This window comes from Saccopteryx leptura, chromosome 7 (assembly GCF_036850995.1).
Source record: "Saccopteryx leptura isolate mSacLep1 chromosome 7, mSacLep1_pri_phased_curated, whole genome shotgun sequence".
In the NCBI taxonomy this organism is placed as follows: domain Eukaryota; kingdom Metazoa; phylum Chordata; class Mammalia; order Chiroptera; family Emballonuridae; genus Saccopteryx; species Saccopteryx leptura.
In genome coordinates this window covers 74,689,989-74,717,416 of record NC_089509.1, presented here as the reverse complement: position 1 = coordinate 74,717,416, position 27,428 = coordinate 74,689,989, and the positions used below count along the sequence as shown (strand labels likewise).

Genomic DNA, 27,428 nt, shown 5'->3' with positions numbered 1-27,428 from the left:
ACCATTTTGTTGTAAATGATCCGATGTCATCATTTCTTATGGCTGAGTAGTATTCCATAGTGTATATATGCCACATCTTCTTTAGTCATCTATTGAAGGGCTTTTTGGTTGTTTCCATGTCTTGGCCACTGTGAACAATGCTGCAATGAACATGGGGCTACATGTGTCTTTACGTATCAATGTTTCTGAGTTTTTGGGGTATATACCCAGTAGAGGGATTGCTGGGTCCTAAGGTAGTTCTATTTTCAGTTTTTTGAGGAACCACCATACTTTCTTCCATAATGGTTGTACTACTTTACAGTCCCACCAACAGTGAATGAGAGTTCCTTTTTCTCCACAGCCTCTCCAACACTTGCTATTACCTGTCTTGTTGATAATAGCTAATCTAACAGGTGTGAGGTGGTATCTCATTGTAGTTTTGATTTGCATTTCTCTAATAACTAATGAAGATGAGCATCTTTTCATATATCTGTTGGCCATTTGTATTTCTTCCTGGGAGAAGTGTCTGTTCATGTCCTCTTCCCATTTTTTTATTGGATTGTTTGTTTGTTTGCTGTTGAGTTTTATGAGTTTTTTTGTATATTTTGGATATTAGGCCCTTATCTGAGCTGTTGTTTGAAAATAACATTTCCCATTTAGTTGGCTGTCTGTTTATTTTGTTGTCAGTTTTTCTTGCTGAGCAAAAACTTTTTAGTCTGATGTAGTCCCATTCATTTATCTTTGCCTTCACTTCTCTTGCCTTTGGAGTCAAATTCATAAAATGTTCTTTAAAACTCAGGTCCATGAGTTTAGTACCTATGTCTTCTTCTGTGTACTTTATTGCTTCAGGTCTTATATTTAGGTCTTTGATCCATTTTGAATTAATTTTAGTACACAGGGACAAGCTGTAGTCGAGTTTCATTCTTTTGCATGTGGCTTTCCAGTTTTCCCAGCACCATTTGTTGAAGAGGCTTTCTTTTCTCCATTGTGTGTTGTTGGCCCCTTTATCAAAAATTATTTGACCATATATATGTGGTTTTATTTCTGGGCTTTCTAGTCTGTTCCATTGGTCTGAGTGTCTATTTTTTTTGCCAATACCATGCTGTTTTGATTGTTGTGGCCCTGTTATATAGTTTGAAGTCAGGTATTGTAATGCCGCCAGCTTCATTCTTTTTCCTTAGAATTGCTTTGGCTACTCAGGATTTTTTATAGCTCCATATAATCTGATGAGTTTTTGTTCTGTTTCTTTAAAAAATGTCATAGGAATTTTGATGGGAATTGCATTAAATTTATAAATTGCTTTGGGTAATATGGCCATTTTGATTATATTTATTCTTCCTATCCAAGAAAAGGAATATTTTTTCATCTCATTGTGTCTTTTTTGATTTCTCTTAAAAATGCCTTGTAGTTTTCATTATATAGGTCCTTTACATTCTTTGTTATGTTTATTCCTAGGTATTTTATTTTTTTTTTTGCAATCGTGAAGGGGATTATTTTTTTGAGTTTGTTTTCTAATATTTCATTGTTGGCATATAGAAAGGCTATGGACTTTTGTATGTTAATTTTGTATCCTGTGACCTTACTGTATTGGCTTATTGTTTCTAGTAGTCTTTTTGTGGATTCCTTGGGGTTTTCTATGTATAGGATCATATCATCTGCAAAAAGTGAAACTTTACTTCTTCTTTTCTGATATGGATGCCTTTTATTTCTTTCTCTTGTCTGACTGCTCTGGCCAGAACTTCTAGCACCACATTAAATAAGAGTGGAGAGAGTGGAAAACCCTGTCTTGTTCCTGATTTAAGTTGGAAAGTCCTCAGTTTTATGCCATTTAATATGATGTTGGCTGATGGTTTATCATATATGGCCCTTATCATGTTGAGATATTTTCCTTCTATACCCAAAAAATGGTTTGCTTTATTGACAAATAATTCCTGAGTAACATCTCATTGGATGAAGGAACCTATTTTATAGTACAGAAGATACAGTAGTGGAGCCATACCCATGGGAATCCACTGGTCCAATCACATATTGTGAAATCCAAAAGCTGCACTACTGCTAGCATGATGCCCTTTTGACAATGCACCTAAAATATCAACTTGGAAATAATTTGCTGTGAGCATGGACAGTCATCATCCTCCATGATACAATATATACTTTCAATCATTGACCATTATCCATGATATTACTGATAGATAGAATATATGATAATCATAATCAAGGGGTGAATAAGTGTGGTCCTGTTTACAATTACTCTCAATGACCCACATGTGTAACTTCTACCATATTTAGCTCTGTGACTTCAGAAGTCTTGGTTCTTGGTGCAGCAGAGCTTCCACTAGAAAAATAGTAAGAGTCCCATTAAACTTTATGCTGTCTATTTCATCACTTACTTCCTGCTCCTTGTGCAAAGACCTTCAGGGAAGAAAAGGAGTTACTATCCTGGCAGAAATAATTGGCTCTGCTCATCAGGTAGAGGTAGGGCTGCTGTCACATGCTGGGGCTAGGTGATCTACTGGGGTACTATTTGGTAATTCCCCTGCTTAATTTTAATGATAAATAAACAAATGTAGGTGCCATAAACAAAAAAAATCCATGATACTCAGTGGCTCAGTCTCCTCAATAGTGTGTCTTGCTTGCCCCCCTGCCCCCTCCGCCAAGAGTGAGCATTTACATGGAGAGAATAGCCAGCTATAACGAAAATTTAGAATAGGTGGTAGTAGAAGATAATGATGATATCATTTGCTTCCTAAATAGCAGCTGCAGCAAATCTTCCTCCTGTACATTTCCAAATGAAACAAAGGACAACCAAAATCACAGAAGGAACTATTACCAAATAGGATAAACTTATTAGATACCCCCCCCCCCCCATTAGGATGTTTCCAAGGCACTCACGTTTCCAGTTGCCAGAACTGTTGCCTTCTAATAGTTCAGAGCTGAGTTCGTCTCCAGAAGTTACTTCTAGCCTAAGGGAGATGTCTTACCCAAAAAGCTGCCGCTCTCCAAAGCAAATTGCATATAATTGCTAACCCATGAGAGGGTACAGAGGATCAGCCTTCTTTCCTCAATTCCCTATCTCTGAAGGGTTTTCCCAGCCCCAGAATTCCCAGTTGGATGGCTGAAGCTATTGTTGCATTTCAGTTCAATATCTCCCTCTCCCTTCTGTCACTCCTGTATAGGAGCCATTAGTAAGAACAATCTCCAGTGAACTGTCAGAGCACAATATCCATCTTAGACTCTTTTCCTAGGGAACTCATCCTGTGACATTATTACATCTCAATTACTTTAGCATATATTTAAAACATTAAAAACTTCCCATTGTTAATCTATCCTCCCAGTGTCCTACTTTCCAAAGTGTGGGTCTTCCCCTGACTTCATGCAAGGAAATCTAGGTGCTCAACTGGAATTGCCGTAGGTGCCCTGTGCCATGCTTCCTTCCTAGGACTCTGTTCAGGTGCGGTCTTTTCCTGTTAGTTTCATCCACATGTAAAGAGCTACTGTATTGTTTATCTTTTCTCCTGGATGTGAATGCTCATGAGATTCCCTATAAAGTTATGGCTCACACTGCCCAAACTCAGCAGCCACTCTTGTATTCATCCTCTTTTATTTCTCTGATCTGAAGCCCAGTTTGGGATTGTTTACTCCGGAGCTTCCACTCTGGGTAATCTATCTTAATAATAATTCTCAAGTTTCCTCTTTTACCCAACCTTCCACATTTTTACCATAAGTATCTGTGCTCTATTCTGACTTCATGCAAGGAAAGCAGCTCAGTGGTTTCCACCCTGGGAATACTTCTCACACATTTTTAGAGAATTAAGTAGGACAAGTACAAATTTAAATTGTGCCTTTAGTGGCAAGGTCCCACATCAGCTGACTTTAAAATATTTAAATGTTTTTCACTCCTCAATTAAAATTGATCAACTCTTTCTCTAAGTCAGCCCTCAGACCATAATTACTTTTTAGAAAAAAATATGATTTGTAGATATAATAGCAATAAAACCAAGAAAAGTGACAAGCAGACACGAGTGTATAAACAAAGCACAGGCCCTGGCCAGTTGGCTCAGCGGTAGAGTGTCGGCCTGGTGTGCAGGGGACCCGGGTTCGATTCCTGGCCAGGGCACATAGGAGAAGCGCCCATTTGCTTCTCCACCCCCCCCTCCTTCCTCTCTGTCTCTCTCTTCCCCTCCCGCAGCCAAGGCTCCATTGGAGCAAAGATGGCCTGGGCGCTGGGGGTGGCTCCTTGGCCTCTGCCCCAGGCGCTAGAGTGGCTCTGGTTGCGGCAGAGCGACGCCACGGAGGGCGTGCCAGGTGGATCCCGATCGGGCATGCGGGAGTCTGTCTGACTGTCTCTCCCCGTTTCCAGCTTCAGAAAAATAAACACACACACACACACACACACACACAAAAAAAAAAAAAAAGCACATACTTACTAATGCATTCTATTTATGACACTAAAAGTCATAAAAATGTGCTTTATATAAAGTTGCTGTTAGTAAGCACTTAATAACCTAGGCGTAAAGGCAGAAAATATTACATAAAATAACATTAAATGTAAGAATTTACAGTATCCAAAGAGAAGTGAATAAAACTATAAGAATATAAAAGGAGATATGTCAGTAAAAGAGAAAGAATTTTTACTTATAAAAAAAGAGAATGAGAAAAGTTTCGAGTCATGGAAACCAAATATTCAAATTGTCAAGAAGAATAGGGACGGCACATTTAAGCAGTACATACTGAGTGTCTATTCCGTGTCCTATCATGTTCAAGGAAGTAAAACTGAACAGACACTTTGTCAGCAGACATTTACAGGCCAGCATATCTGAGTTGCCCAAATACTCATATTTTCTAAGAATTTTCGCCAATTTTGGTTTGGATTTGAATTCTTCCTTGGGATAAATTTCAAACCATAGAGAAAGCACATTACTTTTTGGCTTACCAGCAAGGCAACCTGGATTATATTTTGTGGTACTATTGGTTCTGTAGCCATGCTCAGCACAAGGGCTTCTGGCAGACACAGACCCATTTCCAAAGCCATGCCAGTGGCCACGATCACAGGGGTAAGCCTTTTGCTAGACCAACATTCCTGTTTTCAATTATGTAGGTCTTATGATTTATTTAGTTTTGGACATCCAGTCCTGGAAAGATTGAATCCTACTTTCATTAAAGATATCATATGGAGCGAGCGAATAGACAGCTCAAAATTCCAGAACATTTTATGAGGCAGACAAAATAAAACTCTGAAAAAATATATCAAAATAATATTTGTTAAGTAATTTAATGAGATATATATAAAACGGTGAAAGGAATACAAGGTTAAGCTCCTTTATATTAATTTCCTTAAAGCTTTATTATTATTGCCTAAGACTTACTTGAGCCATAACAATCTTCTTGCTCTACATTTGGTATTCATAATAGCTATCATTTATTAAGTTCCTATCTAACTTAAAATGCTTTACATGTTTTTTATTTTATCCTTAACTCGATGACTAAAAATATACTGTTCACGTATTAGAAGCAAGAAGACTGAGGCTTAAAGAGAGTGTTTATTCTAAAATAACAAAGTTATTAAATATTAGAGGCATTTAATAAGCATTATGGATTGTATTAATGCTTGAAAAATTTTGTTTTCCTCCTGTAGTTTTCATTCTATATCACTTTCTTAATGAGCATAAAAGTAGGCACAAGATTTGCTTTGGCCAATGAAATAATGTGTGTTCACTTTTGAGCAAAAGCAATGCATGCTACTGCCAAGCAGAAGTGTTAAGAGTCAGCGAATGACTTGTCATGCCTCTTTTCTCTTTACCACAAAATCAAGGATGTCCCAGTTAGAGATAGTTTCTTTAGCCTGGAGTAGAAGAGCAGCATTTTGTAATGAACATGTAGTGTGAGTGAGAGATAAACTGTGTTGCTTGCCACTGATAAGTATCCCTTGTTGACGCATTATATCTTGGCCTAGGTTGATTTACTCAATAGAATCAGCAAATAGCAAGTCACTTTGTGGTTTTTTTCAACAGGATTTTCCATGACTGATATAGTAAATCCTTTTGAGTTGTTAAACTATAAGCATCTAATATCTCCAACTTGACTAAAACCTTTTTGAAGGCAAATATGTGCTATGTTTATATTTTCAAATCTCCACACCCAAAAAATTGCTCTACTCAAAATATTTATGTTGTTTTGGCTGCAAATGAATAAGATATCCATTCACTTCCATTAGTTTTATTTTTTACATTTTTATTCTATGACCACACATAGTGTATATGCCTTTCCTTCTACATGACCTTTAAGTATATTAAGTATCATAATTATTTTCCCATCTCTCAAGGTGTCTTTATTTACTGTTGGCAGACAATAACTGTTGAAATCAAGTAAGCAGGATCTTTGAAGTTCCATTGGAAAATGTCATTTTATAATATCTCTACAACCTAAAAAAATTTAATATTTCAATGTGGGTTGTTTTTGAAAACCTGGACAGTTTTGAGTAGTAATGGTCAGCTACTTAGATTTTTCTAATATTTTTTTTATGATTAGATAAGATTGTGGTTTTAATGGGAGGAAGTCCTCATAGATAAAGTGCCATTTTCATCACATCATTTCATGGGTACATACTATCAACATACTTGATCACTTTTGATATGAACTTTATCGCCTTCCAAAAGTAAGAGCTATTGAACTTCACTGTAAATAGAGTTAATTTTTTTTCTACTTTCGAAACTCTTTTCTACTTTGTCATACTGTATTCAACTTCTCTATATGTAGCCCACCCTCAAAAAGTGGGAGTTAACATGGGAGTGGGGGGGGAGGTATATTCGGTGGGATACTTGAATCTATGTAAACACAATAAATTAAAATCAATAAAAAAATTTAAAACATGGGAGTTATGCACTATCCTCTTGAGGGCAAAGTATCTGCATAAGTTATTTGAAATTCTTTTGTATAGGATATTTATCTTTCTTTTCCTGAAAATTTTAATGTATCCAATCACTTATTTATATCAATATAAACTCATGGATATTTATTTTTAACTTTAGATCATAATTTAATTCTACTTTATTTTGTTGCTCAAATTTCCCCATCTTTGGCCATTAAACATTTTTAGCTGACTCCTATGGTCTCTTTCCTTCCCTTCCATTTCTTTTTCCTCTTCCTTTTGTAAACCAATCTTTCACTTCCAGACACTACAAGATGCTTGAACCTTATATAGTAGATTTCCTTCCCAAATTTTAGAATCAGCCAGTTTTTCAAGAAGATGCTCAGGTTCCTTTCACTGAAGAATGGTATTAGAAACCAATTTCTGGGTGACATTGTTACTAGGATGTCATTGCTTCTAGATCCTCTAAGCTGACAAAACAGGGGACAATATGTGATATCACTGATGTATACATATATATCTGTAAATATTCTATTTGTAACTATTTGTACCTGTATTAAGCTAAAAATGGGTTTTTACTGTTGTCTCCAAATTTGAATCCATTTCCATATAGACCATTCTAGCCTTCTTCCCTTGCTTATTTCTAAGCTTTCATTCCAAAAGTGAGAAAGTTGGTTATCACCATTGGCCATATATTTACTTAATTGTTCAATCTCAATGCATATGTAGCAGAATTATTAATCTATATTAGAGTGCATTGCTTATGTATAGCTCCTTTTGCCTTTGGCACATTTACTTCCCCCCCTTTCAGTAAACTTGTTTCATACATTTGTAATAGTTAGAGTGATTTACTACATTCTGCATTTTATTCTGGGATCCCCCAATAGCCAATATAATTTTAAAATTTTGCATACATTACGGTTCATTCTTGTGCTCCACAATGTAATTTATCCATTATTATATTTTATGCAAAATAGTTTCACTGCCTTAAAAAAATTTCCTATGCTGAATCTATTAATTCCTTTCCTCTTACATAAACCCTTGGCAACCACTCTTCTTTTTACTGTGACTCTAGTTTTGCCTTTTCCATAATGACATATTGAAATCATATGTACATCATAAGCTTTTCAGAGTGGTTTTATTTAAAAATATACATTCATGATTTGATAGTTTATATCTTTCTTTTCTTAATAATATGTGAATGTACATAGCACAAATGTACCACAGTTTTTACATTTACTTATTAAAGGACGTCTTGGTTGCTACTAGATTTTGGCAATTATGAAGAAAATTGCTATAAACATTCACACGCAGGCTTTTGTGTAGACATATGTTTTGAAATCATTTAGATAAACATTTATAAAAATGCTGAATTGAATGGTAAGACTAACTATATTAGTTTTATGAGAAGCTACAAACTGTCTCCCAAAGTCACTGTACCATTTTACATTCACATCAGCAATGAATGAGTTTTGGTTGAGCTACAATCTTGCTTACAAATGGTATTGTCAGTTCTTTTGATTTTAGCCAAATATTTTATTTAATATAGAAACACTATTAGGAAGAGGTAGACATCATCCAGAATAGCCAAAGCTGTAACATTTTTGCTTTTTCTGAGAATCATTAATCTAAATAAGTGGCTTCAGAGTCCACTTCAGAATACTTTAAAATTAGTTATTTTGGAAAACTCAGCCCTTCATTAGTAAGTTAACTTTATGCTTGAATGTAATTTTCACTGTAAAAAAAAAAAGCTAGACCCAGAGTTAATATTAGCATTTAAAAGAATATGGTTTAACACGCTATCATTATGTCAAAAAATTTAAAAAATACACAACACAATCCAAAATATATCACAATTTGATATTTGAACTGTTAATTTTAATAGAATATCGATAACTTGTGGTTTTATATGTAGTATCTATATAAAAGCTCACTTATTACATGCTGTACTTTCACATTTAAAGGAATAAATGGTTATAAAATAATAATCAGAAGTTTCTGTCAACTTATCCACACTATTTCATGTACACTGTAAAAACTTAAGCTAGAACAATTGATGGTCAATAAGTGCAAGACTCATAAATGATTTCTGTTCTATAGGATTCAATAAAAGATGGTAAAGGTTTTGTCAATTGTCCCATATGTAGAGCAAAATTAATAAGGGATCAAAAAAGAGCATAATTTATATGGCTAAACTTACTCAGAAAAATATTGTGTAGAACAGATTGGCATTATGTAGCATTAAGAAATGTTCATAAAAATTTTAAAAAGAGGCTCATTTTGTGAATTTTTTTTTATAAAACCTTGACACAAAGGCAAACATGTTTTATATAGTCATTGTGTTTTGTTTTGTAAATCTGAAGTTACTTCAAAAGCCTAAACAGAGTTGGCCTGTCTGCCTCTCATCCTGAATCTGTCTGGAATATTGCTACAAATAAATGAAAATACTTTTATATTCATAATTGCCTTGGCTCTAATTCATATTAATTTACAACTATTATGAAGTGTCAACTAATAGTCAAGAACAAGTTATAAAAACATCTGAATAAATATGTACTTTAAAATGAGAATAAAATGGTTCCATATGATGATTTCTATTTTATATAAAGGAGACTTCCATATTTTATGATTAAAACTTAGACAGAATAAAGACATTTAGATGCAAACCTTTGCTTGACTGAATATATAATTGATGGTTTTTGCAACTGTCTTTTGTTTGAGACCTGTGTCTAAGAAAAATGAAGGTCATTATGAAATTATGGTTCAATACTGTCTACTGTACTTTAGAACCGCATTTCTGTAGTTTGCTTAATAATCTTTCCATATCGTCCTGATTTGCAATTTTTGAAACCATATTTTTAACCCAAGTAATTGGCACCATTTCCAGAGTCATTGCTTTATTCTGGGAAATCTGGCTACCATGATTAGTAGTTTGCAATATTTCCACACAAGTTAGTTCCACTGATGTATGTGTGGTTTCATATATACCAAGAAATATTCTATGATGAGTACTGGGTAGAAAAGATTGTTCATCTAACAGTGCTATTTCTGGCCACATAGACATACCAGAATTTGTATCAGTAATCTTGAGATTTTGGCAGTTATAAATATACATTATATACACCAATATGTATTCATTATTTATATCATTTTCCTTTGATGTCTTCACCTTTACAAAATGAAAAATATGTTACTAAAACATTTCCAATATTCTTTATTGAATACCTCAAGCTATCTTAATTGGCTAAGACCAAATTCAGAGTCAGATTTCTAAGAACTTCAGTTCTGTACAAAGATAAAAATATATAAAGATTTCTCTCACTGGAATGGGAGTATAGTCAGAGTGCAAGGCAGTCAGGGTTCAGAAATTTCAATTGTTCCTTCAATATGTGCAGTTAGGGCACAGAAAAGGATCAGTGAAGAACAATAACTTGTTTTTCTTCCATTCTATAACCACCCAGGAGAACAGACTGTCGTCAGCACAAAAAGACCTCATCAGAGAAGTCTTTTAACATAAAGCATCTGTCTTAAGTATTAAAAATGTGACTTCAGTTTTCCTCTTAAATACCATCACAGCTGACCTTTTGAAACAGAGCTGAAGTTTCTCTCTGCTTGAAATTGCTCATTCTCGTAAAGAACAATAATCAATTAATGCATTTACTCTTATCTCACTTGGCCTTTCTTGAGAGTTGGCACATTCCAAAATAGTTCTGTGCTCTTTAAGTCCTAGTTACATTGTTTCATTTTACATCCTAAAGGTGAATTTGTTATAACAATTTTCCTGATAATTGTTGAAGAAAAAGATAAGCGGTATTAATATGTTAATATTATTATAGGAGATAAAAACATTGTCAAACAGCCTTTAACATAAAATTTAAAATACAAAAACATGGTCTTTTTATTTTTCCACTTATTTAGTGTCATTAGTTGTTTGACAATTTTCATGCATTGCTTTTCTGGGACATTTTTGTCTAATTTTCCTTTGACCTTCTAATTTTTAGTTGGGGAGCAGTACGGAAAACAATCTGGTTTTGATGGAATCCCAAATTTTTCTAAGTGTATGTATGTGTGTTCTAAATAAATTCAACTAGGTCATATGACTCATGTGCTTTCCATGGTCTCACTGGCTCTATTTTCTGTCTCCCAGCATTCTAATTATTATTTTTTAAAATTAGATAGACATTCTGATTGCTTCTTTAAAAAAATTAAACTATTTGTTAAGAAGGTATTGCTTTAGGGTTTTTTGTTTGTTTGTTTGTTTTGGTAAACCAGCTTCTAAAAGTTTGTACAGATTTGATCAATTTGCATAGCAGAATAAAGACTTGAACTCCTGTGGTTTTCAGGGACAGCTGTTTAATCTAGTTTCAGCCCTATGATTAAGGCTTAAGAAAGGGATGCAGAGCTATGAGAAATGTAACTGCTGACTCTGGAAGATTTAACAGTGAGGCAGGGGATTTTCATGTTCTCTGCATTTTCTTTTCTTTATAGGTACATCAATAAGAAAATAATTACCAAAAAAAAAAAACTACACAAGGGTGAATAACTCAACATATGTCAAATACAAGTTTTACCTGAACGCATTTCAAGAAAGTGGTCTAATAATTATGTTCTCACATCTGAAGTTTCATTATAAAACGTAAGCCTATACAAGCAAATTCCATTAAAATCCAGAAATATAACAAATTCTCTGTGAATCTAAAGATTTCTCTATATGTAAACACATTTAGGAATATTGTATTTTGAGAATTCAATATAACATTATCTTATACATTTCAACATCTTTTTTTTTTTGCTGACATTTTTAAGGTTTAATGTCTGCTTGGAAAGAGGGGTGACTCTGAATTCCTTTGAGACATGCATCATTTATCTTGTAGTTATCATGAAAATGTGCCACATCATTAATACTCTTGAAAAGAAGCAGCACAGGCCCCATTTCTCCAGTGCAAACATGCTCCACCATATGCCTTTCAATGTGCCCTTTGGCGCAGGAAAGGCTGAGAAAGGGAAGAATCTGAGGATCATGCTTGTGCTTTGCATTCAGCTTTATTATGAAGGTTTTGAGATAATAAACAGACACAAAGGCCAGGGCAGTTTAGTGGTGTCTACTGTCCTCTTTCACAGGGCTGGCGGCAGCTAGGAGCACTATTTACCTAGGAGCCACTGAGTCAATGTTTATTTACAACCAGTATGTAAATAAAAGATGAAGTCAGGGGTTTCTATGACAATTTTAAAAATCTTTGGTTTATTTGGAGGACTTTCTTCTCCTTTATGCCAAGAATAGCTAATGTTCATAAACTTCATGAACCCTATTACATGACATTCCCAAAGTCGAAGATCAGACTAAAGCTGTAACTGTAAGTGTAACATCAAAGGATGAAGTTTTAAATCTTAGTTCAGTGGTTCCTTTCAGATCAAACTCAGATGTTCTAATGCGAATGTGGTTTATACAAGTAGTCTTAAAAATTAACCATTCAAATAAGGTATGGTTTAGAAATGTTCAAACAAGTGATTCTAAGAAAGTAAGATTTGTTTTTCTAATTTCATTTGATGGCAGGAAGTCATGAAACAAGTAGCCAGTTTATCTTCAGATAGTTTCTTATTTAATTCCTTTTATAATAGAAAAGATGAAAGTTGTAGGCATTATTAGAGAATCAGAGGAAATTAAAGAAGAATTACTGTCATAACAGCATTTTTTAAAACATAATTGCATCATATTTATTACTCCCTAGCCTGCAAGTGGTCCAAGTTTTCTGAAAAAAAATGAACATATCAAATATCTGTGCACAGCCAAGTTCGCTAAGGGTGGGTTAGTTGATATCTGTGAATATTTATACTATCCCCTCACTCTCTATTTCTTCCCATTCCCTGCATTAAGTTTCTTTTTTCAATTAAAGCAGATACAAAGAATAAAATAAATGAAGAACTAAATGCCTAAATGAAGTGCATATATGTGAGATATTAATATATGCTGACTCTTGGTCAAAATCACTTGCCATACACTTGTTACATATTTTTAGCTATTTTAATATCAATTATTTAATGACACTGATAGTAAACAAATGATTTTGAAAAGTATACCAAAAATGACACAAAACACTGAAATCTAATGATAATTTTTAATTATTCCTAAAATTACATTAATTTTTTTTCAACTATTAGTCCACTTAGCCATAAAGTTCTTTTTTTTTTTTTCTCTAAAAATACAGCCAGACACAAAAATCTTTCTTTTCTTTCTTTGCAGGAAAGACCAGTATCTGGATTATTTCCAGGCCCTCCAGACAGCTATTTCAAGTGGAACAAGTGACCTTTGGAACAGACTAGAACATAGCAGCCTGGCCAGATAGAGGGGAGGGAGTAGTCAACTGGGAAGGGCCCCAACATGTTTTTGTAAAATCTCATTTGAAGAAAGAGTATGATAAAAAGTTACAGACAAATAAATGAATTTAAAACGATTTAAAATCAATGCAAACTGAGTGACTACAATATAAAATTCAAAGAAGGATACAGTTTGAGTCTTTAGTTATCATCCTTAAATATACATGCTCAACAAATAGAGTCCCCCACTCCTCAGAGTACAAAAAATGTCCCGTATTTCTACAACATTTATTTTTCAATCTTCATAGCTCCTTAAAGCTCATTAACCACTTTTCTTTCTTCAGCTGAGAAAGATGTCCTTATCTATGATTCTATGGTAGTTGATAGATGCTCTTCGACTAAGTTAAGATCTTTATTTAGCAGATTATTGCTGTGGTAAGATAAAAATTAAAATAATGGTAAAGATTTTGTCAGAGAATACGATATATCAATAGTTATCTTTTAACGTTTATTTGGAAGGCATGTTGTTCTTTTCTTTCACAGCATCAGAAGTTTTTGTTCACATTATTAGCAAGAAGCATGCTAGGGGATCATTCAACCTTTTACTGAATGATTATGAATCAAGTGTTATGCTTGGCACCAGAGAGGATACAAAAATGTCGAGACAATCCTTCCCTCAAGTTTTTTGAATAATAAATAGAAATATGTAAAAAAGAGATTAAAATAATTTTAAAATGTTTACAAGACAGTAATTTATAAACTTTTGAAAAACACATTGATATGTTGATAATGTACCATTGATCAAGACAATGCTGTGGGATTTCAGTATGTCCTTTAACAAAGACTTTAATTAAGTCTTGTGTGTAATGGAACCCTTAACTACAGCTTCCAGTCAGATTCTCTTTAATGAAAGTGACATTTAAATGCTTCAATGTATGTTCCAAAGTGCTTATAGAGTTGTTTGCAAACTGTGAAAGCTCAGCTCAATTAATTTTGATTGTGCATCTAAATAAATACCAAATTTTGGCTAACATAAATAAGGTAAGTTTCTGCAAATCCTTAGTTAGAAATTTATGGCGGTACCTGACACAAAACCCAATGTAAGCAACATAGAAATAAGAAATTCAGGTATTTCAAGTAATCATGTAATGTCAGAAAAATTTGAAGTGAGCCTTTAACCTCAACCCCTTTTTAAGTGTGCCATCTTTTGTTTGTTATTTAACTATAATATTGAAGGGTGTGTCTTGGAATCCATCAACTAGAATGAAAAGAAATAAATCCACAGAATAGTAAAGTCTTTTGCTATTTAAATAACATCTGTATTTCATAAAAATTCACTTGAAAGGGAGAAAATAGATAATCATAAATTATTTTAGGAAGTGGTCTCCTCACTAGAGTAAGGAAATCCCACTTCAGAAAAAATCCAAAAATGTTTTAAGGAACAGATTTCTAGAAGTGGATTACATGTAGACCTAAGAACATAAAATCAAGACATGAAGTCAATGTGTAAGGATTAAGGTTTGTGTCAAATTCATGAGATGGGCATTGGTAAATTTGGCTGAAATTATCTAGGAAGAAGAGGACACTTAAGTTAGGCCCTTCCAGCATGAGACATGGGAGTTTGAGGACATTATATATTAGCCACGCTTATCTCAACAGTGTGTTAGCAGTTTATAAAGGATATACTTTAGGTGGGGTCAGAGATTTAGTTGTCAAAATTGAATCCAAGATTCTTCAAGTAATTTAACAGAGGTTGAAACCCAAAATCATGAATAAATATTGAATTTGGAAGTATATATGGAAACAGTGGAATAGAAAAATATTAACAGCCAGTTTTTTTCATGGTTATGTTAAGTAACATCTAAAAGAGTAAAAAAAAGTCAATATTTAGAAATGCAACAACATGGAATTTATCAGAAATTCTATCTGAAAATGAATTACCACATAATGTGACTAAAACTTTTTGAATAAAATTCAAATCAAAATACAAGAAACGAGAGATGAAATTATTGTCATTGACCTGTTTTAATAAACTTCACACTGGATAACTAACATTATAAGACACTAGTCAGTGCTAGGTACCCAAATTTACAATAGTTAAATATAAATATTTTCAGGGAAGTTTTTGGTTCACAGAGTACTTTACCATACATTGGTTTTCATTCACTAATCCATATATTTGCCTTACTATTCCTTTCTAACACTAAACTAACTGAAGGTAGAGATCCTGTCATCTTTAATTCAACAATGCTTGTTGGAAAACTTACTAGATGTTTTCTTACCCACATAATACATGTTATTCATAAAGAGTAATAAGTGAATTTTATTGACTGGATTGGTGAATTAGTCAATGGTGTGCAAAGGCAGTGTATATGAGTCCTGTGTGTCTTTAAAATACTAACATTGTGTTTTGAATAGGTTCAAAACTTCTTCATGACATTGTATTAGCCACAACTCAAATTCACCCTTTTAAGACAGTCAAGACACACTTTGTATTTTGACTAGGCTAAAAAGACTCTTAATTTTGAAAAGATGTATTTTTATAATATAGTTATTGCACCAGATGCTTCTGGTGAGAGGAACCAAACCATGACCTCTCTCACCAGCAGGATCAAATCCATTGTTTTCACAACTGAATGATATTTGCTTATAAGGCTAAAATGTGTGTGGGCTGTAAGAAATAAAGTTAAAGCCCTTTCTTTCTTTTTTCTTTCTCTTTCTTTCTGTCTTTCTTTTGTCTCCAATCTATAACCAGATAAATCTGGCATGTAATTAGCTTCAGAATGTGTCTTAATTAGAAATTATTTAATGAGTAAATTATACAGTTTAATTTAATTAAAATCATTTATTCCCAGCAAAATCAAACATAGTGAGTTTACATAGAAATACAATTTGCAACTGGATTTTCATAAAAATGCACTGGTGAAATAAATTTTTATAATTCATTACCAATTATGAACTATTTAACCATGCCAGTAACAGAATTGATTACCATTAAAAATTGGTAAATTAATGCATTTTAAATGTGCAAATACCATCTTAAGTATTTGACAGTGTCTCTACTAATAATAAATGGCCACTAAATATATACTTATTACATAAAGCTTTTTAAAGTACAATAAAAATACAAATTCAATCTGTTAAAAAAAGCCATTGATATGGCTTCTAAACATTCTCATTATACAAATTCCAAAATACTATATGACAAACAAAATTATAGAGACTTTTCTTATGAAACATATACTACCTTCTAATTAAGGTACAACTTAGCAGATACCAGAAAACAAACAAAAAGGCTTATATCTACCATAGAACGTTATGGAGATACAAACAAATATAATATTGCATAAGCTATTTGACTTCTTTTCCTAGTGAAAATGTACCTTTAGGACTTGAAGAAAATTTCCAAGAGTAAAATAGAAGAAAAATCTGTTTTTGAGGGTACCCTCAATCTAACCCCATTAATTTATTTTTCTTACAATATGATAAACCAAATTATAAATTTTGATCATGAGTTCTTGTTTCACTGAGAAAAATTACTATTCATGCTAAAAATTAAACTAAACAGCAACGTGATTTTTGTGAAAAAATGAGATTTTTACTTCAACAACAACAAAAAATTAAATTTGCTAATGTTAATGATTTATAAAGAATAGTTGCCATAGATTTAATAATATCAAAACTAATGGACATCACAATATTTTGAGATAAAAATATATTTGGTAAAGTAAATATGAGTAGCAGACTTGGCAACTATGGACAGCATACATTCCAAATGCTTTTTCATGAAACATGAGATCAAATGATGTTTATAGGTTTAGTAATGTAACTTTTCTTATTAGAAATTAAATTTTAAGTGTTTTGTAAATAGTAAATTTTCATTTTTTCACTATATTTATTTATGAAATAAAAAATTTAGAGTATAACTGATGATAACTAACATTAATACAGTACCTTGCATTTACTAATAATCTAAATATACTTGGTTTAATTATTATAAGAACTTACATTTTTATTTTACCTGTTAAAGTAATCTTGTGGCATTATATTCAAAGTTTATATTTCCCAATGATCTGAAACAACATTTCATACATAAAATGACATTTGTCTGATGAATGGTCACATGTTTATTAGTTTGAATATAGTATTTAGTTTGGCATTGATATATCTCTTTAGGACTTTGAAAGGAATCTTTAAGATATGGCTTTAGGGAAATCAATAATCAACTAGCAGCCTGGAGTATGAACACAAATTTCAAGACGCTAACTATCTAGAACTCAGACACAAGATAAATGTTTGGATAATTTGTCATTTGGTTACAAATTCTACAATAGAAAGAGAAATAAACATAACAGAATGCTTTACTGACAGTCAGTTGTTTTTAAAATAAAATGTTACAGATCAGCAGTGAATGTATGAGGAAATTACTGAAATAATTTTCAGAAAGTGAAGATAATAAAAAATATTGTTGGAACATGTATAAGATCTGTCATAGAGTAATAACAAATGATATATGTGTAGATAAAATAAATTTAACATGAATCAGGAACACTTTTGTTGACATCAGCACCTGCTGTCTAATGGGTCCAGACAAAATACTGTGCCTTCAAGAGTTAGTCCCATTTTGAACCCCTCCTGTAAAACAGAGTAAAAATCATTAAACTAGGGAATATTAATGGAAAAAAAAATCAGTACATCAAAGAGACTGTGAACAAAAATTAAAAGTTCATGCTCTGATCAGCTAAAGAAAAAATTACATGTCAAATGTCGACTTGTCAAATGTTTATATAGGTGTATACCCAGGCAGTTCATTACACCCATTCACATTTTACAAGTTTTAAATATATGTGAAGTGAGCATGCTTGAAAGAATAAAACAGAAATATATGGAATTGAGCAGTTTTAAGACTTAAATGTTTCTTTTACAATAGTTTTGGTCATTCTCAAATCCCTCTCTGTTGGCTTGAGAGATCGCTATCCATTTAAATATAAGTAATATTTAAATGTAAGTAAGATAGTTAAACTTTAAATTGAAGAATGGCTCAAGATAACCAGCTAGTTTTCACCTTTTCTTCCTGGCTACCACTGTTCAGAGCCTAGTAAAATATGTTCAGGAACTACAATGCCACATACTACGTGGAGCACAGAGCTGCAGACCACTTCACCAAGGTGAAAGCTTCCTTCACTAGACCTGCGTTGCTGTAGTTGCAAGTTATTGCTTTGAATCTCACATGATCTAGGATGTTTTAGATGTCTTTTGGAAATTAAGTTGCCTTTGATTTATTGCGAGTAAGTTCACAGCTGCTATGAATTTTGTTTTGTTTTATTCCTTAGATTTTGAGTTAAAAGTCAGTGGAAAAAAAAAGTTTTCCTTCTCTACTCCAAAGTTACTTCTTTTTTGCCTAAGATAGATACTGAAGTATAAGCTATCTCCATCCCCACATTTGTCTAAATCTTTGCATACTGACCTAGAGAGAAGAGATGAAAAGCACAACTCACACTGACCAATGAAATCGAAAGTCAGAGTTTAGGGTTTTTTTGTAGAAGCAGTGTTATATGTATATACATGCATATACATATATACAAATATATATATGTCTCTTTCTTACAGAACTGAAATTTAGTTTAGTGACATCTATAGTTTGGGATGGGTGGCCATGTGACACATTTTTGGCAGTGGTGGGATTCAAATAATTTAACAACTGGTTCTCTACCCTAATGACCATTTTAACTATATATAAGAAAAGATATACTGAAAGGTAGTTTATTATTTCATGCATTGAATACTTAAGAACAATAAAAGAGGTATACAAAACTAGATTATAAGAGGTTTAAAATATCAATAAAATATTATTTAATATTAAATAAAATATTATTAATATTATTTAATACCTGGAAAAAAACAATAAAACTGTTATTTAAGATATTTCCATATTGCTTCTTGACTGGTGTTCTCACTTGCAATTTTTTTTCACCTATGGACAGAATGAACATTCCTGGGGCACTTAGAATAGGCTGTTGCGCCAATGAACATTAAAAAAGAGTAAGGAATGTCAATTTGTGATTTCCACACTAGGTGGCTGCCCAGGTGCCCATCTTAGAGAGAACTCTGGTTACAAGTGCCATTTTAATAACCGGTTCACCGAACTCAACAAAAAATTAGGCATCGGTTCTTCTGCACTGGTGCGAACTGGCTGAATCCCATCACTGATTTTTGGCAAATAAAATGTACACAGCATTCTATTTTTGAGCAAAAAAAAAAAAAAAAAAAGCCTCTCAAAAATAAGGCTTTTGTCCCCTGTTCTGTATTGTATGTTTTGTTTAGACTGTATCTACTTGTGTGCTAACCAATTATCTCTTAATAATTGTGTATCTCTTAGCATTTCCCCAAATTACTTTAATTTAGAACAGGTATCTAAATGTACTTATGTTATTACAAATGCAATGTAAAGATCATCATGTAGAAGAAGAAGAAGAAGATTGTTATAAAACCACCAACCACACCTATTCCCTTGTAATGATCAAAAAAATGCTCTTCACGATGGCTGCAGCACAGACACTACGTAGCAATGCCATCACTCAAAAGGCTTTTCAGAATTTCTTCCCAGTACTTAGAAGACAATTAGATGTAATTGAGCAAAAGTCAGAGTACTTACTAATATTTTCTCAAAGCTTGTTCTTAGCACAAGAATATTTTGCTATATTTACGCAGCCAAATACTAGAAAAGCCAATGCTTTAAGCTGAACATATTGTAAATAACCTGGTTTTTAAAATATTTTATTTGGATATCTGAGGATACATGTATGCTATGTCATCCTGTGGGGTATTAGATACATAGGTAGACTTGAATATGTATTTGCTGTTTTCTATTGTATATTGACCCTCTAAAATTATTAACTAGTTGATTTAATATCACTGAAAGCATAATTCTTCCATTGTTCATTGACTTGCCATGCTTCTTTTTAAATGTATTAAGTTATTGTAACTTACAAGGTACATTTCTGAGCTATCAATGACATTACACCAATTTGTCTGTTGGTGTTTTGTACCCAGGAGTTTAAATTATGTCAGATGAAAAAACTAAATTATTGATTTTAAATAAATATCTAATATTCAAACAATTTATACTGAAATATGGCTTAACATTTCTGATTAAATTGTACATGTAATAGATGTTTCTGTGATTCCTTCTGTAAATAAAAAAGAAAAACCAAATATTTCAGTAGGCTTATAAACTCAATATATTTAATGGCTTATACCCATTGTACTGTATAAATCCTTTACATTATATGCAAAGAAAAAAATAGTAGCTAAATGTGTGCATTAGATTAATTAGGCTAGCAAGATTAATAACAAAAGTCATCATAGGCTTAGACGAAAATATTGTTTTACTTTAACTAAAGAGACCTTGGCAAGTAAATCCTGATCTCAAAAAAACAAACAAGCAATGAGGTGGACAATGCAATAGTGACTTAGTCATTGAAAAAATACTTTAAAATATGGGTTATAAAATTTATTTAACCACAACTAATAATCAGGCACATGCATATAAAATTGCTGTTTAAATATTTGTCAAATAAAGCATGCAAATATTAAGGTTTTGGCTTTAAAAACTTCTAAGTTTTTAAAAATTATTATGAAAATGATATACCAACCATCTCTGGCGCTACTCACCATGAAAGCAGAAAAGAATAAAAAATACATTTAAAATATTAGAAATGGTAATAAATGAAGTAAAAGCAATAATACCACAGCTTAACATTATTTGACTTACAAATCATGAAATCATTCCAATACAGTGTTTCTCAAAGTGGGTTCCTACTAAAATCTAAAGTTGTAGGCTTGTCTTCAAAAAGTCAAAGAATAATTATCAATTTTGTGAAAAATCTAAAAACATTAACAGAAAAGTACTCTTTATGATTTGTATGACATTTGAGAAAAAAATACTACCATATCATTGTCCATATTTGTATTTGTCCTTAAAAAATAATTAGGCCCAAGTAGTATAAGCCTAATTGGTAAAACTAATAAAAAAGGAAAGCAATTGATTTCATATGAAGGAAACAAACTATTCCTGATAGATTATCATGCACCATTTGAGTGAAATTTTCAAGTTTCATAATACTTGAAATAAAGCAAAGAGATAACAGAAATTATGCTGTCAAACAAAAAACATGCTGAAATCAACAGAAGTTTGATATTGGTGATTTTAGTTTCAGCCAAATAACATCATTCATCCTGTTATGTTAACATTCTTTATTAGATATTATTTTTCTTTTATTTAGTTTATGATTTTTTGAATTAATATTTGTATGAGAGCTTCAAGGACAAATTATTTATAATTTTTTTGGTAAATATTTAAGAAATGACATAATAATTTAAATCAATATTAAGGATTTAAAGTAATTTTTCATTTAAAATGAAATTATGAACCACTCAACTTGAGAAATGCTGTTTTAACATATGCTTTGAAAACCTCAAAGCATATGTTAAATAACCCAACTTTTAAAGTCCAGACATTATTTCTAGAAAAGTAAGGAAAATAATATTATACCCAGAAAATAAGACTGCTTCTAAGCTACAGACTAAAATGAACAGATGAGTATTTAAATTATCTTTTTAAGAAGAGGTATTTTAAAAGTGTTAGAAGATCAGAATATAACCAATAATTTTTTCCAAGAAATGAAGCAGAGTATTAATAAATAGAAATGACTCCTTCTCTGCCTCTGCTAAATCAGCTTTATAAAATTTGTCTCTGCCTGCACTCTCATATATATATATATATATATATATATATATATATATATATATATATTTGATAAAATCTAGAGTATAATAAGTTCACCAAAATGTAAAGTATCAATAAAAATATAAACACAAGACTTCAGTGTTTATAAGAACATTTACTAATCATGGCCCACTTTATAGAGCTCTTAAAACCAGTACAGTATCTGCAAACTTCCAGAACAATCCAGAATTGGAAAATAGAAGGGAGAGAAATAACAAAAACCCAATTGAACTACATTCCTAAAAACCTTGTCACTGGGTGTCTGCTTTTTCAGTAAGAGACCCAAAGTTATGAACTATAGCTACAATGCTTCTTTTAAGAGAGACTGATTTTAATCTTACCAAGATTTTCCTTCATCTACCCATTCATAATTTTCAAATTCATAATTGTTAAGACAGAGATTGAATCTTATAAATCTAGTGTAATGACCTTTTAATTCTTGGATTTCAAAATAATGAACCATTAGAAATCATGTGACTTTGCATAAAAACACGAACCATCTTATTGCCATTGTAAATTGCACAATTAAGAACAAAATAAAACTTCATCCTTAGTATCTGTAGGAATATTGTTAGGATTAAATGTGTATTATTTTAAAGTAATTATTTTAAGTAAGTTTTTAATTGTGATAATAATTCAAGGAAATTATGGTTTGGTATATAGCATCTCATATTATTGTAAAAAGAAAAAAACATTTATTGGCCATTCTGTTAGTCACCTGCATTTCATCTAATTTTGATTGAATATCTGGAGGGAAATCCCCTGCTCCACAATTAAATGGGTCAAAAGGCTCTGCTCCAAACAGGTCCCGTTCTAAACAGAAGAAAATAATTTAGTATATGAATGATAAGAAGTGAGTTGGGTGTGTTAGATTTCAAAGGCAGTTATATAAAGAAATACTTACATGACCGAATGAACAACTATCCACATTTACTTTATGCTGGGCTTTCCTGGACTTAAGACTAGTTAAATACCAATAAGGATGCAAAGATTCATTTTATGAATTCTTTAATTAAGCCTTTATAATATAAAATTCACTAAATATTTGATCATTTATATATTACAATATTTATAATCTACTGAAGCAATTAAGTACACTGAAATGAATGTGCTACTCATTAGACTTCCCTATTCCATTTACTGTTGAAATTGCAACACAATAGTGAAGCAATATGTAGAACTGATGAGGTTAGTAGTTAGTTTTACTCATAGTTAAAGGACATCATCTCATGTAGTGTGAAATTATATCACCTTCCCAGGTAACCATGAGAAGGTTGTTTTAAAATAACTCTTACCCCAGTATCAAAAGCTTCTCTGAACATATATTTTAAGTATGCATCTTTTTTTTTATCACAAATGAAGTATCCAAGTTAAAATCAATAGCCATGATTCATAAGGCTATGACTAACTACATAATTGAAAAAAATCTTTTAATGGTTAAAAAATTTCTTTCCTCTAGATCAATTCAAATAAAGTTCTAATTGACTAGAAAAGAATATCAAATTATATATGGATATGGGAAATTTTAATACAATAAAACTCATTTTTCCAGAAATGATGACTTGTTCTCTAAATTCGATGCAATATAAGAAGTAATATTTATGCTGCCTGAGTTCTGCCATATCCTCTATATCACACTTTCATCTCATTATTCTTGCTTCTCCAGTTATACATTTTTTGGAAGTCAGATTCATATATTAAACAAATAATAAATATAAAATGTTTAGAAGCTCCTGGTTCTGATTCATATTGTATAAATAAAAAGGACATAATATTTATCATCCAAAGAAAGACACTTTCTTAAGAGTGAAAAGAGGGTTACCAATAGTCAAACCAAAACAAATGGAATAAATCAGACTGTCCTAAACAAATGGGAATTTGTTGCCACGTTATATATAACTTATAGGCATTATTATTGTTTTTACAATTTATTTCCTCATTCTGATGATGCTCAGGCAATAAAGCAGAATTTGGAGAACAGAGAAACTTTTCTTTAGAGGAGTATCATGGTTACCGTCATTCCACAAGCACACTGAACAATGCTTTACACATGGTATACATTGCTCAAAAAGATGAATTAATAAAGAGAAAAAATAGCTAATCAGAGGAATAGATTTTCTGAAGTGGGGACTCAAAATTACCAGAGATTTCAGATAGGCTTAAAGGAATCTCTGACATTTCTGAAATGCATTGCAGAATTTTGTGTAAGTGGGCATGTTGTGTTTTTCTGTAAAGAAGCTAACTTTTATCATATTCTCAAGGGTTCATGACTCCCCCACAACTTAAGCTACTACATATTAAGATATACATATCATGTAAATTAATAAACATTATAGGGCTCTATTATATATTTTGGTCAGCTCTGATGAATCTAAAATTCATAACAAAATATCACATAGGTCAATTTCTAATGAAAAAAGGTCTGCTATATAATTAATAACATTAAAATTATTTGTCTAATGCAAGAGTAAAAAATAAAAACTAATAAGTAATACTTCACTCAGTCATACTTCCTTTATCCACTAAATATTTATTGAACACATGTTATGTGCCATGCATTTTGCTAGGTAATTTTTTTCCTCATGGAATTTATAGTCAATCAGGGAATATAGAATTAAAAAAAAGTCTGATATTTATTTAAAGATTAAAAATATGTTTTGGAGAACTAGTAAAGTTCTCACAGAGTAAAGAGAGAAACTCAAGAGAAATTCTATAATTTTCTGCTTTTATGTATTTAGTAAGTAATAAATAACGAATGAATACATTTAAGATTTCATTTAAAGAAAAAGTCCTTTTCTTAAAACCCTACTGGATTAGAGTTTTAGACAATTTCATAATTAAAATTAAGTTTAACAATTTGTCCTTAAATTGTTAGTGTAGATAGTACAGGAGTAACCAGGACTCTCTATCTGTCATCTATCTATCTATCTATCTATCTATCTATCTATCTATCTATCTATCTATCTATCACTCAATCATTTATCTATCTAGTTTTATCAATTGACATATTGGTATATTTCTTAAACTTTAGCACTCAGAATAGGTAGACATTAAAAAATGAAGCAAGGTGTTACCTTCAATTTCTCATTAATAAATCCCATAAAACTATTTGACCATTTCAAACTCACTGACATCTAAAACATAATTTATTATTTATGCCTTCTCTGTCTCTAGTTTTCCCCATTAACATTTGTTTAAAAACCTGAATCATAATTGATTTTGATTTTGAACTCTCAATAACCAACCATCCCAATAGATCATTCCTTCGAAATATTTTAAAATCTATTTACTTTCTTCAATTTATATTTTGCCTTGGATCCTCCACTGTAGATATGTTGCTAATTTATATTTCAAAATCTAGCCTATAACCCAAGACTAGTGTATATGCTAATCAAATGGTCATTGAATTAAATAAATGAACGAGTAAATTCATGATAAAAATTCCAAGGAAGTAAAAATAGCAGAAAAGGAAGAGATATGGGACCCTTAAATGGACAAAAAATACCCCAGTACAGTATCAAAAAAGTGGCAACATTTTCTAACATTACTGTGATATGTGTACTATAGATTAATTTTGTATTAGCACAATTTATATTCAGAAGAATTTATATACATATATGTGTGTATACATATGTATTTCAACTTATGTAAAGTACTATTTCCATAAACTAATTTTTAAAGTTCTAAATATTATTACTTTGTATTTACAAATTAACCTTCTAAAACTTAATGAATACTTAACATGTACAATGTACTCTTTTAAATTCCACAGGGGAAAGCAAATCAATTATAGGCCCTGACATGCCTTAAAGCCTTAAGATAAAACTTTAAGTTATCTTGAAAATGTTTTGATGCTAACAAGACAGGATACAATAAAGTATATTATGTAAAATTCTCTTTTCTTCCGTTTTCTTTGAACATCATGACTGATCATGGCCAATGATCAGTGTCTGGGACAAATCAAAATACAGTCAAGATACTGATTGATCAGGAGGCTCTTTGGATGCTCATCAAAAAGCGACTTTTATGTTCCTTCTAGAGATACAGAAGGTAAATCAGAAAAGCAATGCACTTGTAACATTTTATTTTTATTTTTTTAAATTATTTTTATTTATTTATTCATTTTAGAGAGAAGAAAGAGAGAGAGAGAAAGAAAGAGACAAGGAAGGAGGAGCAGGAAGCATCAACTTCCATATGTGCCTTGTCGGGGCAAGCCCAGGGTTTTGAACCAGCAACCTCAGCATTCCAGGTTGACGTTTGATCCACTGTGCCACCACAGGTCAGGCCTACTTGTAACATTTTAGATATCAAGAAAGAATGCTTATATAAGGTTAATAAATAAATCATGGATTCATAGATCTATATTTCTTCAATTAAGACTATCCATATACTCCATGATGACTAAATATTTAAGTTAAGTTCTGGTAAATGTCAAAATTCACTATCATAGTTACTATCAGAGTTGCTTTTAATCATTAAGTTAAAACATTAAAAATATAACCCCAACGCAATAAAAATATAATTAAGTGCTCTTTGTATTATAATGCAAATAATCTTATACCAAAATATCACTTTTTATAAAATAATTTTAAATGCAAATAATGAATAATGATGTTTTTAGTAGTATACTCTGAATTATAAAGTAAAATATAATTAACTGAGTTTGGCATATATATATATATTATATATATATATATGATATATATATATAAACAATACTTTGGTAACTAAAATTTTTAGTGAGCTTGTTGAGCTACATATATAATTTCACACACAGTATTAACTGGCCATTTAAAATGTACACAAATGCAGTAAAGAATATTGATTTATTTAGAAAGCTTACTAATCTCGGTAGCTCTACTAGGTACTGGAGGTGGCTGTGTGCCATTAGGAGTAGGTGGTGAAGACTGGTGTGATACTGGAGAAAATGGAATCATATCAAAGATGTCAGTGGAGGGTGACTTAGGTGTCACATTGCCTGCCTGTAATGAAAATAATATGAATTAGGGTAGTATTTCATGTAAATATTTAGTAAGTGCTAAATATTTCATCTACCTATAAAACACACAGAAAAGACAACAAATTCAGATGAATCAAAAATAGTTACATATTGGCAATTTCATATGGTTCAACCGGTTATGCCTAATGCTCATGGCAAGAGATCAATAGAAAATTTCTGCAACAATGTCCTCAAAGATGATGGAAAACATAGTGACCATACTATTCTAAATAGACATGAAAGATGTGTGGAATTTTTGTATATCTAGAAATAATTGTCATCAGAGAATTGAAAATGTTAGAAACTATATTAAACATAATTTCATATTTTGCATAAGATTGTAAGTTTTAAACAGAAATAATTGAACATAGTGATGTACTTTCTTAAATATAACCCTATAAGTTCAATTGATAACAAGAGTTAAAATTTCTACAGGGTATATTTTAATTTGTATCTACAACTACAATGACAGCCAACTA

General features: G+C 31.6%; 1 protein-coding gene across 8 annotated transcripts in view; it reads right to left on the bottom strand.

Annotated features, from left to right (window-relative positions):
- Positions 1 to 15,190: 15,190 nt before the first annotated feature.
- Positions 15,191 to 27,428, bottom strand: part of GULP1 (GULP PTB domain containing engulfment adaptor 1) — a 268,873-nt gene continuing 256,635 nt past the window's right edge. For all 8 annotated transcript variants that reach the window (XM_066345638.1, XM_066345633.1, XM_066345632.1 and 5 more), the window contains 3 exons: positions 26,794 to 26,932; positions 22,669 to 22,763; positions 15,191 to 17,797 (listed from right to left, as the gene is read on the bottom strand). In XM_066345638.1, the coding sequence (XP_066201735.1) occupies positions 17,726 to 17,797; positions 22,669 to 22,763; positions 26,794 to 26,932 (306 nt within the window). In that variant the 3' untranslated portion in view covers positions 15,191 to 17,725. The remainder of the gene's footprint in view (positions 17,798 to 22,668; positions 22,764 to 26,793; positions 26,933 to 27,428) is intronic.